The sequence below is a fragment of the Montipora capricornis genome, chromosome 13, assembly GCF_036669925.1.
Source record: "Montipora capricornis isolate CH-2021 chromosome 13, ASM3666992v2, whole genome shotgun sequence".
NCBI lineage: Eukaryota > Metazoa > Cnidaria > Anthozoa > Scleractinia > Acroporidae > Montipora > Montipora capricornis.
The window spans coordinates 5,393,042-5,408,041 of record NC_090895.1 but is presented as its reverse complement, the minus strand read 5'-3'; the positions used below and the strand labels follow the sequence as shown (position 1 = coordinate 5,408,041).

General features: G+C 37.6%; 2 protein-coding genes across 2 annotated transcripts in view; both read left to right on the top strand.

Moving 5' to 3' along the window:
- Positions 1–4,635, top strand: part of LOC138029826 (tyrosine kinase receptor Cad96Ca-like) — an 8,585-nt gene extending 3,950 nt beyond the window's left edge. The window contains exons 4-9 of the mRNA XM_068877649.1: positions 422–544; positions 655–725; positions 874–914; positions 1,589–1,685; positions 2,180–2,279; positions 3,165–4,635. Of these exons, the coding sequence (XP_068733750.1) occupies positions 422–544; positions 655–725; positions 874–914; positions 1,589–1,685; positions 2,180–2,279; positions 3,165–3,230 (498 nt within the window). The 3' untranslated portion in view covers positions 3,231–4,635. The remainder of the gene's footprint in view (positions 1–421; positions 545–654; positions 726–873; positions 915–1,588; positions 1,686–2,179; positions 2,280–3,164) is intronic.
- A 3,607-nt stretch (positions 4,636–8,242) lies between these two features.
- LOC138029741 (fibroblast growth factor receptor 1-like) overlaps positions 8,243–15,000 on the top strand; it is a 28,295-nt gene continuing 21,537 nt past the window's right edge. The window contains exons 1-4 of the mRNA XM_068877517.1: positions 8,243–8,421; positions 9,875–10,264; positions 12,567–12,809; positions 14,629–14,865. Coding sequence (XP_068733618.1) covers positions 8,349–8,421; positions 9,875–10,264; positions 12,567–12,809; positions 14,629–14,865 — 943 coding nt within the window. The 5' untranslated portion in view covers positions 8,243–8,348. The remainder of the gene's footprint in view (positions 8,422–9,874; positions 10,265–12,566; positions 12,810–14,628; positions 14,866–15,000) is intronic.

The window sequence follows — 15,000 nt, the reverse complement described above, 5'->3', positions numbered from 1 at the left end:
ACTAGTTACACCAACTCCAAAAATGCAAGGGTAAAGAAAGATATGATATGATATCTATGATATGATATTAGTCTTGTTTATGGAGTCATTAGTATAAGCCTTATTAATAGCGACAAGCATCTGCTATCAACAGTTGTTATTGTCATAATGTGTTGTCATTGCATATTGGCAATGGTATTATTAATTCTATTATCGTTGCTGCTGTAGTCACACCTGCATGTGCCTGTCATTGCCATTCTCACTGGATCCGGAATCGCCACTGCCACTTCTCCAGTGACACTGGTACTTACCATTGCTTGTGTCATTGTAAATGTCATTAACGTTGTCAAAGAAACTGCTATGCCCGCAACCACTCAATGTTTTTTTTTTCACTGTCAAACTTATGCAACTAACCAATAATGTAAAAAATGCTTCACTTCAGATCATTCACCGAGATCTTGCAGCTCGCAATGTGCTGGTTGGGGAAACAGAGACTTGCAAAGTAACAGACTTTGGAATGGCTAGAGATGTGCAACAGGACAGCATTTATGAAAGAAAGACAAGGGTAACAAAACTAGAACATAAGAAAGTACAGGAAACTCGACGAGCTTACCGTGTTTTTTTTAAAAACGTCATTAAGTATAATCCATTCTGTTTTTTATCTTCACCTACCAGGGTCGGTTGCCAGTTAAGTGGACAGCATATGAATCCCTGCTGTATGGAAAATACACCACAAAGAGTGACGTGTAAGTAGACTTACTCGTTTTCGCTTCATCTTGAAGGTTGAGAAGCGATATTTCGTCTAAAGTCGAGTTCACCTGCCATTCGACCATGCATGACCTTAAATTTGAATGTACAAAATGATAAGTCTGTGGTGATTTCATTTTTTAACAGATGGAGTTATGGAGTTGTTCTTTATGAAATCTTTACCGTAGGTAAGAATCTGTGCATGCAATAGTTTGCTGCTTTACCCTCTTCGAGATCATATCTTCAAGTATTGTAAAATTCTGATTTTGGATTCGACGTTGCATCTCGCAAATGGCTCACTTAATATGTCCAGAACTGCACCTAATTACAGGCACGCGGATTTCAAAAGCGTCACGAAGTGTCCCCTTGCTCTTTCCTATTACTTCAACATCACTTGTGTCTCGGAATACAGACAATTAACGTTATAAAGTGTCCCTCAAATGCTGCTCTTCAGGTAACGATAAACTGTTGCATTTACCCTGAACTCAAATAAAATTACTCTAACCTTTTAACCTTACCTCATTGTTAGAAATAGGTAGCAAAGGCAGGGACACTTCGTGTTGGATGTCAAAATTCAGTGTCAACTGCCGTCTTGAGGATCGGTATTCAGATTTCCTCGGTAGATTCGCTTTGAGAATCAACTTAGAGAAAGCAGGATTAGCCTTAAGCCAGCTGATTAAAAAATAATAATAATTAACTAGAATATTTCCCATACACAGACTCAGAGTAGGGAATTAGGATTCGATGGTATCCTAATCTAAGTCATAAATGCGTTTCGTCGTCATGGCTAGCAGTGGATGGGAAGTTAACAGGGATGGTGGGTGCGGGTAAACATTTCCTCCTCTTTTTTTTTCCTTCCTAGGTGGTTCTCCATATCCACGGATGGATGGCAAGAAAATTGCAAGTTTGCTTCAGCAAGGTTACAGAATGCCGAAACCACAACACGTGGACAATGACTTGTAAGAAAAATGCTGTTTTGTTTGTTTTACACTCTGCTTTGTTTATCCTTTACTTTTACGTCATTTAGTACAACGACAACGACCGTATGGAAAAATAATCGTTCGCCAACTGCGAAATACCTTTTGGCGCATAGCACACTTTTTTCGTTTGAACTATCTGCAAGACCTTAACCAGAACCGTAACCATAAAGTAATACATGAAGTAGACACCAAGTGTCACATTATGACATGTATGCGAAGTAAAAAAAGTTGATGTTACCATAATAGGGCCACTTTGCGACGCCAACACCAGGTAAAGTGAAGTTCAATATTTTGCCTCAAACGACAATGATGACCGAAAATAATATTGTAAAATTGCGTATTCCAATCTCAAACTTGGATGCCCTTGACATTTGCATTCAAAGCCTTCAGTTAGCTTAATAAATAAACTTTGATTCAATACGACTTATGCTTGAGACACAGTAAGGTAACAGTGTAATGAAATTATTCCCAAGGTATCAAATCATGATAAATTGCTGGCAAAATGAACCTGAAGCAAGACCGTCATTCGCTTATTTAACACAACAGCTAAAAGGAATGGAAAACCAGCACAAGGTCAGATTATTTATAAAATTTTCATGCAAGCCAATAGCCAACTTCTACATGTCCTGTGCGTTGATTCAGCAGCTTTAGTTTAGTTTAGTTTAGTTTAATAATGCTTTGTCATGGTAATGTATGTACAATAAAAATAAAGTTCGAGAAAAAAGAGAAATAAATAAAAACGCATGACCGGAGAATAGTTGGGGGAAACTAAATTCCCATACTAAGAATATTCTAAGAATATGGGCATTTATCAATATTTTTTTATTTGTATTAAACTTCTCCTTAAGAATTATGAGACAAAGAAAATATCGCCAAGCTGTGACTTTTTTACGTAATAGCCTCAGACGCATGGCCCAGTATCAACTGAAGGCACTACTGAGTGGTCCTTCAATTTGAACGTGTAGACCTTACAGGAGCGTAGAGCGTGGATGATACTTTAATTCAGTGCTCGTTTTTGCTGCGTAATTTCAAGTGAGTTAAATACGTAAGTGACAAAAGAACTTTGGTCGATGCATCACAAAATTGTGAAAACAAACCGGACGAGTCATAACGAAGCATTTCCACTCACTGGACCGACAGCCATGTTGCTTTGCTTAATTAAACAAAAAGGGTAAACCTTATCGAAAAAGATGGTGTTTTTTATGGTCACTTCGGACCACAAAATGGCTGCCGTTTCTCTGTTTAACGGAATAGCAGTATGGTCACCTTGACGTCATATAAGTGGTTCGAACAGGTGGCAGCAAGGTGTTAGAGATGAATGGGACGTATAACTTCTTGTTTTGAACAAAGAGGGAGGGGGGGGGGGGGGAAGGAGGAGATCTTTTTTGATGTAATTTTGAAAAATAAATCGAAAAAGAAAAGCATCTTTCAATATGTGTTTTTTTATTCCTTTTGAAGAGGTTGCTCAACATGCATATTTACAACAATGAACTGTACGCAAATTTGGAGGACTTGAACGCATAAAATAAAAAGCAACCTTAACTCTTCCGTTTTTCAAAAGGAACTTTAATCATTTCGACCTCACACTTGACTTTGATGAGAAATTTCTCCCTTTCAAATAATCCAAAGTGAATCAACATCTAAATTTCATTTTAATTGATTTACTTAAATTGATTAGTCTCTTTAAGAGGCAGGTTTTTCGTGCTCCTCGGATAGTTGCAATACATCTATTATGTGAAAACAGGAACTAGGGATCATGGATAGGACCCTTGCTTCGAAGTAGCGCAGTTGTGGGAAAAGTGGCTGCTAATTTTTGTTAACTTGTCGCAATTTCTAAGACGCATAAAATGTGAAATTTCGAGGAGAAATTTGGAAATTGTAATTTTTAGCTACGACGAATGGATTTATTTTGACCATTAAGAACATTTTGGCCAGCTGCACTTAAGAACTAAAGGGAAAAAAAATTGGAGAGTTTTAGTAGGTAATCGAAGTGATATGAAACATTTGGTCGTATGTACGAAGCTTTTTCTTGATTACAGGACGTTAAGGTCCCTTAAACGCCAAATGGACATATCACCAAGGAATACCATAAAGCACATTTTATACCCCATTCACACCAACAAGACATGCCTAATTAAACTGGGTTTAACAAAATAAAAATAAGTCAGGAAAATGTAGGACTGGCTTTCACATGACATTCAGGTTTGTTTCAACACATGCTTTTATCTGTGATAAATTCGTCGTCGACAAAAGTCAGTAAATATGATTTAAAAAGAAAACACTTTGAAACCGTGTTTAACTAAACATGTTTAAAACATGTTTAAGGTTTGGTGTGAATGGGGCATTAGACAAGACTTACTTTGTAAATATACAACATTCCTTCTTGGAACAATAGCTCTTTTTACACACCCATTAACAGATTTACCTTAGCTAAGGCTTATCCGAAACGGAAACTCACTCTTTTAACAATTACAAGAAGTCTTAGGCAGTACAATTGTAGAAGGTTTTACTTTTTTTATAAGGCGACTAAACGTAAGTAAACTCGGGTATTTTTAAGTTGTTTAGAATTGTGTTCTTGTTAGCAAATAGATTCCATGTTGCCGTGTATCTGTTCAGTAATAAATCACAGATGACGTCAATTAATGTGATAAGAGCAAAAAACGTCTTTTGTGATCAATAGGGAGCTTACGCAAGGAGACGACGACGGCTTCGAGAACGCCACAAAACAATAGCTCTAACGAGAAAAAAACAAAAGCTCTGCACGCCCTGCACGTGCGTTTTTCATGTTGGTGCATTTCTTTACCGACCTCGTCCTGACTACAACGACAATTGGGCAAATTTCAGGTTGTGTACAGGACATGAGAACATGATGAAACATGATTTTATCCCCAAACAACCACACCGTTCATGCCAATTTTATTCCCGCAATGTTGATACAAAATTTCCATTCCGAACGACTAAAGGTTATAACGAAATTATTACAATAACGGGAAATAGTATTTTTAGACGACGTTCTCGTTGCCGTCGCCGTCGTCCTTGCGTAAGCTTCTTAATTACTGAACAGACACACAGCAAAATAAAATCGTTGTGTTTACGTAATAAATTATTAAACTGTACAAAAAAGCATATTTTATTGTAAAATCCTTCAAACATGTTTAAAAGACCCTTAATTTGGCTAAGTCTATGCCTAAAATTGGTTTGAGGCCTAGGGTTAGGCTAATTGAGGGTTTTGGGTTATCTTCACAAAGGTACAACGATGACCTGCAACGAATGACCCGTTAAAAATGATCCGTGTTTTGGACCTTCCGAAGAAATCCTGAAAATGACAAAAAAAAAAAAGGAGGTCACATTCGCATTCGAAACATTCTTTAGCTTTTCCAAGTGCACGTGGTCTGAAAGGAAAAAGTAGAACAATCATTTTAAAATAATTCTTTGCAATATTTTACGTCAAATGAACATCGACCTGGTAGCTTTATGCATTAATCAAATTCTGTGCCTCACATTTCACGATAAAAAGCAATTACCAATTTTACGCAAGTTTCTTCTTAAAAAATATATTAATTTCCGGTAATAGAAAATGTGGTAGGCTTAGCAACACTCTAGCTCTTTTAGAGAAGGCTCCACACTCTCCAGCAAAAAAGTGGCCTTTTCCCACCGCTTCCCCCTGGAACGAGCTTCCCCCTCATCCTCCGGGACGAGTGGAATAATTGCTCTTTGGAAAAAGGGAGGGAGGGAGGACAGATGTTCGTGAGAAAAAATAAAGAAGTGAAGAAAAAAAAAAGGATGCTTAAGTAATCAACAACAACTACATACCGATCAAGTCCTTGACCTCCTAACAAAGGGAAAGATGTTAATAAAATTTCTAGAAGCATGAAAAATGGCAAACTGAAAGCAAAGCCAGTTTGCTGAACACGACATTGGGTGACTAAACGCGCCCAAAGGGAAAAGAAAAAAAGGAAATAAAATTCGCTGTTTTGCTTTTGTGTTTTTCTGCTGTTTAGTCGTAACATGCCCAAGATGAGCAGAGAACGAGAAAGGAATGAACAAAACTTCAAAACGCACCGTCAGAAACCTTATTTTGTTCATCAAATACTATTGTGCATTGGCGCTGCCGTCCACATCGCCGTCGTAAATCTCTAACGACGATGGCGGCTACATGAGCGTTATCTAAATATATCATTTTATGATGCTGTAAATAATTTCGCGATCACTCCCAAGTTATTCGGCATAGAAAATGTGTACCAATATTCCAAGAATACAATTGCTATGACAAAGGGTGTGGATGTTTGGGGATAACATTTGAATGAATTTTTTTCATCAGGTGCTCGTGTCCTACACGTAACCTGAAATATGGTCATTTTACACGTACGTCATTTGAAAGCTTAAAGCAACGATGATGTCAAGGAAAGCGAGAACGGCAGAAAATAATAGGTTTAGTTAATGAACAAAAACGATGTACACTCCGCACATGCGTTTTAAATGGTATTATTTTTGTTCAACGAAGTGAAATGACAAAATCTGAGGTTTTGTGGAGGACGCGAAAACCCCATGATAAATGTTTGATTTTTATCTCCAAAACTCTACTCCATTCTTACCAATTTCATTCCTGGAAGTTTGTACACATTTTCCATGGGAAATGACGTGGAATAATCCCAGCGTTGTTATAATATCACGAAGTTATGTTTTTTCGAAGAATTTTTCGTAACCGTCGTCGTCGTCCTTGCTTGAGGTCCCTATTTGGGAGTTTTAGCAAGGACAACGGCAACATCAGCGACGACAACGGCGACGGCAACAAGAACGTCACAGATTTGTATATTTAGCTGTCAAAAATAACACCTTTGCACGCCCTGCACGTGCGTTTTTTCACTTTTGTCCATTTCTTTGCCGTCATCAGCAAAACAAGACAACGTGAAATAGCCAAATTTGAGGTGTTATCAAGAACGTCAGCACTTGAGGATAATTTTTTTTAAGTGCCGCTCAGACGAGTGTCATTTTTGAGGAACTAACACACCCTTCTCATATTAAATTAATTAGTCACTAAGTAAATGCAATAACGCGAATTTATATTTTGAGATGAGGTTCTCGTTGCCGTCGCCGTTGTCGTTGCTTAAGCTACCTAATATAATAATAATAATAATAATAATAATAATAATAATAATAATAATAATAATAATAATAATAATAATAATAATAATAATATCTGACCTGCTAAATCGCCCTTACTCGTAGTCGGAGACTGAATTGCAAAGAATACACTGAAATGCGTGCCGCTCGTGCAGCAGGTTTATTTTTCCTTCCTCAATCGATGATCTTAAAACAGTAGAAGCTCTTGAATTGATTGCCTTAATAGTATACCGCCATTAAGTTGAGTTAAGGATCATTCTCACACGTCGGAAGCCGTACTCCTTAATTACGAACTGAGTCTTTTATGTCTTTTATCTCAAGGACCCAAAGGGACTTATATCCTTCTTCTTCTTCCAATAATTTTCTCAATCGTTTATCATCCGGTAAGCGGATGCCATCGCAGCGGTGAGGCTTTCCTCTTTTAATGATCATTACAGCGCATTTGAAAATTCCAAACTTCTTTCTCATCTCTACTGGTTCCCATTTTCCGTACAGCTTGAGGTCGTCCATGAAAAACAAGTGATTAAGAAACGGTCCAGATAAGAACGATAGCAACAACGGCAACGAACATGTTGGAATTCAATTGGTATGCAAAAAGGTGATAACTTTTCTATTGTCTGTACTTACTTCTGATTGGCTTAAACAGCAAAAGTTAACAAAACTTCATAAAAGCAGTATTATATTTATCCTAACTTTCCAACCATCTTCCATCTTTCATCTGGTCTCAGTTTAAATGAATTCCACAGAAATCGTATGTGGGGAACATGTAAAATTGTAAACGTTTCTTGGCTTTTGTTTTCAACTCTTGTGATTGGTCAAAATCTTTTAACACAAAAAAAACACCCTTTCAAAGTGGGCTGTAAATGAATTTTATTGCGTTAACGGCTTTCCTGTAGGTTTATGCATTCTCTGTGTAAAAATGATAACATTCCTATGGGGAGAAAGCCCCGTTGCCGCATAACAAAGGAAATTGCTATCCACCTTACACGGATCATTACTTAATAATCCCTTTACCATTTCCAAAGTCGCAACCACCTTTCACCTTCCCTAGGACGTCGGAGTGTAAGTGGTATTAATGACCTCACTAATGACAGTGCAAAAAGGAGAGGTGACAAACCATCTCTCTGAAAAATTCCTCTGAAAAATTCCACGTTTGATGTCTACTTCACCCAGTTTGATCTCCGGGTGTTAGCTCTGTTCTCCAGCCCTCCATGCTGCTTCGCAGGAATCTTATCATGTGGGCAAGAAGCCAAACTGTTCTCCGCACAATAATTGAATTTTAATAAAGACGGAAGCATTCTCCACCTTAGTGCTTACGCTGCTTCATCGCTGGCAGTCATGCGCAAAAGAGCTCTGGGGTCGAGATTGAGACGGAAGTTGAAAATAAACAACCTCTTTTTTGGTCCCATTCCACTGACCGGCTGTACATTTTCGGAAGGTGCCCTGTTGCAGTTGTTGGTGCAAAAATTCCACCCAACTTTGGAAGTGAGCGAGTAATTACTTTGTGCCATCGGACTTATGAGATCGGCAAGCATGTATTCAGGTCTTTCACGTATTGTGATGGGACTCCTCTTAGTTTTCCCAGAAACAGGCGAGTTTTGGTAGCTTTACTTTTTTAATTTGGTGCGGAGTATAGGTCTGTGGCCATATTCACAATGACTTGCAGTTTTAATATTAAGTTTGGGAATGATTCACAGGACATAATTTTTACAGAACGGTTAGTAAATTGTTGTGCCTAAGGGGCCGATTACATGAGCCGGCCCGGCCCGCTTAGGCGGGCTGGCTCGTTTAGCCGAGAACCCGGCACGTCTGAGATCGAAATACATGTACACCAAAAATCAAGTTTGCGATTACATGGAAAATTCTGAGCCCGGTTAGCCGGGATGCCAGCATCTTAATTGGGTTGGGTAGGGTTGGGTTATTGTTTCATCTTTTTTTGCTCTTTTATTTTCCTTTGTGTTATGTCATATGTGAGTTTCACAGGTTTTTATAATAATCATCATCATCATCATCATCATCATCATCATCATCATCATTATTATTATTATATGTACTGTATATGTAGAGTAGCACTGATCGATTAATGAGGAATATTAAGCTTACATTAAGTCCATCGCTACAATCCAAATGGTTGACATTTAGATAGGATTTTCTTTTATCATTAAGTCCAGAGAAAAAAAAGATCTATCTGGCACACTGGCATACTAATACAAGCTTTCAGGACGTCAAAAATCTACAATCATGTAAAGGAAAGATATCTGTTTACAAACATAGCTTTTGTTATTCAAATCTGCCATCCTCAGTGCCATGTTTGAAACGATTCCTCGATTTAGTCTCAAGTCTCTTGGTTCTTGTCGACCATCTTGAAAATAAGGTAGTGATTCGTGATTTGCTAGCAGCGCATAATTTATGTTATTTGATTCAGGATACAACTTTGTTGGAAGAGCAGCAAAACACTGCAACATTGTTGTGATTGTTGCGTCAAGCAGAATTGTTGGGCGTAATTTATGTTTGATCAAAATCAAGTAACTCTATCCAACACTCAATGGAATGAAAAAATGATTGACTAACATCATTCTTTGCACGTGGACGGCATGAAATGGTAGAACGTACCACGTTGGATCAAGTAAAGTTGGAAAATCCAACTTATTAAGCAATTTCCATTTCAATCTAGAGATTTTTCTTTTATGCCAGAAACAAGTTCTTTCTGCTTTCCTTTTTTTCTGTCCACAATTTCCTTTTGGACCATGATTTTTTTTGTGTGTTCAGATAAATTTTTTTTAGCAGTGGTATTTGTGGGCCATTATAATTATAGGGCGCACTGTGAGTTTGTAATGTTTGTGATGTTTTGCTCACTTATAAAAAATATTATTTTGTAAATCTATCTATTTGTATATATATATATATATATTTTTTGCTCCTTGACTTATTGTATTTTTGATGCCTGTGATCAAAATGAGAGAGCCATAGTATGTGCATTATTTATTTAATATAATTATATTTTATGCATAATTGTTTACTTACTGGAGAAATCCATATTGCAGACTCACTGACATGGACAGGACAGCCTGCTAACCCAACAGAAGCAATGGAGGGAAGTAATGTGGTGCTTACATGGAATTACGCCCTCACCACTGATGAACAGGCCAACAGTCAGAATTTTTTCTTGATTCAGTGGTTCAAGTTCAATTATTCATTGCTGATATATGATCAGATTGCTTCAAAATCATTCATTTCTTCATTTAACCCTCCTCTTGTTTACCAAGAGCCATTATCTCCACATATTGTGATTGATAAAAATCATAAGACAGACTCAGTTACTTTGCATATTAATGATGTGAAGATAGATGATGAAGGACAATACAAGATTCGGTATGTTAAAAGCATTGGTGGCAATGTCCTTGCTGAGTTGGTGATGAATTTGACAGTTGATGGTGAGTGTACATGTATCATATTTCTCTACTGCCTTAGCCTGTATTTAAACTACATTACCTACTTTGATCATTAATTTTTTGAATGGCTCCAGCAGTGGGCGATTTTTCCCGGGAATATCGCATTGCTCTGCTTTGAAAGTTTGCATGAGAATGGCCGAAAGATTTGTGCTTCTTCTGGTAATTCTCGCTCGAAAATTTGTCCAAATGGCCCAGAGCTAGCCTTCAAAAAAAATCAAAATCTCATGCCTTCCGAGCCATCAAGATGTGTAACACTTTTCTCATGTGCCAGCCAAGTTCAGCCTCACACAGCGTCCAATTAATCAGAAACATAAGAGGCAATCAGTAGGCTGGCCCATGTGAAAAGTGCTATGAATCTCGACCGCTCGGAAGGGAATTTTATTTTCTTTAAGGGCTAGCTCCGTTCCGTTTGGATGAATTTTTGATTGAGAAGTATGAGAAGATTAGCATGAATCTCTTGGCCATTCTCCTGCGAAGTTTCAAAGTGGAGCGATGCGATTTTCTAGGAAAAAATCGCCTGCCTTTCCGGCAAAAAGAAATAGCTTCCACCCTTGTCCTGCTATTGAGAGGCACAGCTAGTAAACAGTGAATTCGAAATCTTCCAAATCGTGCAAAATAGCACTTTTGAGGAAAAAGAACGACACAAGTACACCGCAGGTAATGTAATACAATGTTTATTTAGTGTTAGGCCATGCATGTACTTATCGATGTATTGCTACAGAAGAAGCAAACAGTGAATGCAATACATTTATTATAAAATTACAAATGGTTACGCAAACAGATTTTGTGGGGGCCCTCTGCTGCATCAAGCCTACGGCCATTCCTTTGCTAAATAAGAAATTTTGCTAGATGGTACGATCTCTCAATTTTTATTTAATGCTCACTCAGTTTTCGTTTTTAGCATGTGTACATGTATACTGATTTGGTTTGAAATTCTTTGGAATTCTGTCATATTTTTGCTCTACTACCTTTTAAACCGTCCCTCAAGTTGAACATGCATTTCAATGAAAGTGACACTGTGTGCATTTGAAGAAAAAAAAACAGAAAAGTTTGGGCATTAATGTGCGAGCCATGGCTGCGAGTCATGCGAGCCAATACGGCAAGCCATGCAAGTTAACATGCGAGACTTTAAAATACTGTTTACCTGCACTATTTGAAACAGGTGCTGGTACACAGTTTGTCAAGACCTGAACAAAACAGAAATGTAAACAATTACAAAAATAATTCTCGATATTTTTCGCATTGCAGTGGGGTACATTTCTTGTACCTAAAATATTAACTTAACGAGTGAATCACTATGTCATTTGACAGAAAGAACATATTTAATATAATGGTACGTGAAGTTCAGTTTGGAAGTCTTGATAAAAAAGCCACTTGCATGATTAATAAACTGTAGGCCCTGTCTCACAACCCTTCATTCTTCATAACCCTGTGGGACATAAAAGAACCATGCACACACTACATGTACATGTATTCGCAAAGAGCAGGTCATGGACTACCCGGTGTTGTGGTCTGTCCTACATGTATATCGTGGTTGGTAGGGTACTGTAAATGCTCAGGGATAAAAAATCACAAAATCATAGAATATCCTCAGAAATACATGTATTAAAGTGGGTGTCATCAAACCTGGCACCAGTAATGTACCTCAGTCAATGCATAAAATGACACCCATTGTACAGATGGCATGGCAACAATTGTTTTCAGATCAAGTTTGTGGTGAACTGGTGCTCCCACTTTCTGTCTTAATCAAACATCATTCACTGTCAATGAGTTGATAAGGGGACCTTACAGCAACATGAGCTCCATGTGTGTTATGAGCAGGACGTCTGTCTGTCTTTCGTGATCTCAGAGATACTACAAGAAGGGACTGGAGCCAAAAGTGTTGCAATGGTTATGTCATGCTCTACACCGTCTTGCACCTTTCTTAAGGGCAGCGCTAGTTATTACTCAGTTGCCAAGTTTTAATATCATCACTGTTATCCTCCAGTGATTATGTTTGATTTAGTGATCCATCTTTCATGGAACCACTGATGATGTCATCAATTTGGTAATTTGCATAGCACAAAAGCTCTAATATCTCTGAAAGAAAAAGAGATACATCAAAACTGAAGAGGGCATTCTTTCATTTATCTCTAATATCATCGCAGAAACTGACAAACTACATTAATTTTTCTTATTTATAGATTTTGATTTGAATGAATGAGCATTGCAACAGTTTTTGCTTTACTGGCTTGGTTTTTTTGCTTGAATCTCATTTTAAGGCTCTAATGATTTTATTTTGTAGATCCTCCAAGCAATATCAGTGCCTCAAGCGACCTAAACATAACAGCACCTGCTAACTTGATTTTGAACTGTTCAGCTAATGGTAAACCAGAACCAACAATTACCTGGACAAGACTCTCTGATAATACTGAAGTCACCATGCCTTTGAGCATCACTGGTAGACAGGATGAAGGAGACTACAGGTGCACTGCTGCTAATGGTGTTGGAACTCCTCTGACCAAAGATGTCTCTATTATTGTTTTGCGTGAGTGACTAAGTTTTTTTGAGCTTCGCATAGTACAGTGTATTTTAAGCAAGTTTAATTAGTGAAGTCTTATCATCAAGTTACAAATGTACGATGCACCACAAACATTCACTTATGTCCGGAATTGACCCCACTTACTGCTGTACACATAATTTTGACATCCAACACTAAGAGCCCCTTTAAGTCTAAGAAGTTGCTACCTACTTCCAACAATAAGGTGACGGTAAAGGTTAGTGTTATTTTTAGGTTAGGGTGAATGTAGCAGTTTATCTTGACTTGAAGAGCAGCATTTGGGGGAAACTTTTGATGTTAATTGAAATCAGCATGCGCTATATAAATTATTGGGGTCAATCCAAACATTTAGTACTACACCTATTCATAATCTCATGGTTGAACTGCATTGGCCCTGAAAAGCCCCTGTTGGGAGTAGTCAAGTCTGTATTGTGAAGAATGGCTATAAATATGGCTTACATCCTTCATGGGAATTTCAATAATTTCTGACACCTAGTTGTATGTGAAGCTTTGAAAAAATGATTATTGCATCCCTTATACTATACTACAAGTTCATGATCCAATAAAACCATTGTCTAAACTCATTCATGCGTGCTTAATAGATGATGACAAACAAACATTTTGAGGATAATTGCTTATCCGTGATTCACGACAGATGCTAGTCAGACATGTTGTTTTTAATTGAAAATACGCCAATTTTCATTGGTGGATACTGAGAACTGTTTCTAGTTTGAGATCCAATTTGCTTTCCAGCTACGTGATTGGCCAAGGCTTGGAACAGTTCTCAGAGCGAAATAAACATTCTCAGTTTCCAGTTGAAAAGTGCATTTTCCATTTTAATTTTGCACCCTGTTCCTTATACTATACTACAAGTTCATGAATTTGCTTTCTGGAAGTTGGTTACAAGAATGTGTGGCCTGATTGGCTAAACTTTTAGTCTGGGAACTTTATTCAGTAACAAGGAACTAACTGTAACAGTGTAATGTGTAATATGCAGCAAATGAACAAAATAAGGGGATCTTTTGAAAGTGCTTTGGAGCTTGTTTTGCTGGGAGATATGATAGGGAGATATTAAGCCACTTTAATTTATACTTAAAGGACTCAAAGATGAATTTTACAACTTAATTAAAGTAACAAATATTCATTAAGATCCGCATGTTCATGAAGTTTGGATCCCAGGGTTCTCCCTAGTTTTCAGCGCAAAAGGTATGGCACCTTTTCAAACCGGTAAAGCAATTGGTTATAAAATTTTGGACGTTCTGCAAAGGATAAGCGACTTCTGAGCGTTTACAGGTAGTAAATTTTACTGGTTACCGGCTGATAAGGAGAACCCTGGATCCCCTTATCAAGGATTTTACTATTATAATAAGAATGCATGTACTGTAGTTGGCAAAATTCAAAGCAAAGGCAGAGAAGGCACTACAAATGTGTGAAGGTGCACATTTCTTGAAGGATCTGGTGAAGGGAGGGAGGAGCATTCTTTCAGTATGTGTTGCAATTTGGGTTATTTAGAATGCACAGTTCATGTTCTGTGGTGCATTTTTCTCATGCTATTCAAAATAATATTTGCAGCAATCTGTCAATCCATATACACTGAAGGTAGTAAAATCATGTTAAATAGCAAAAACCTTGCACTGCACATAGTATGATGTACATGATGTTTTCTCTTTTTTTTCTGCCTTCCTGAACCAGGCAGGTGGCTCACAATGTACATATATTATTGTGGGTGATATTAATGGAGGAATAGAGTTAAAAGAGGAGAGGTGGACTCTAAAAACATAATTATTATTTCTTTCATTCTTGACAGTTCGTCCTAAGATTTCACTTCCAAAAAAATTCTATGTTGGCCGTGAGCAGAACGTATCACTTACCTGCGCAGTAGATGGAAATCCAACACCCACAATTTCTTGGACTCCTTGTAATCTGCCAAATCATGTTTGTGATAAACAGTACCTTAATATTTCCAAAGTGAAGACTGCACGTACTACGTACATCTGTAACGCAAGCAACTATCTGGGAAGTGATTCAGCAACTACTGTTGTTTGTAAGTGGCATATCTGTACAATATACTTTTATCTTTAATGGCTATTAATGGCAGTTAGGTACTTGCAGGGGTTGTGAATTTACTCTCCTTGCCCATACATGGCAACACCCGTAATAATTGTATGTGTTAAGGTTG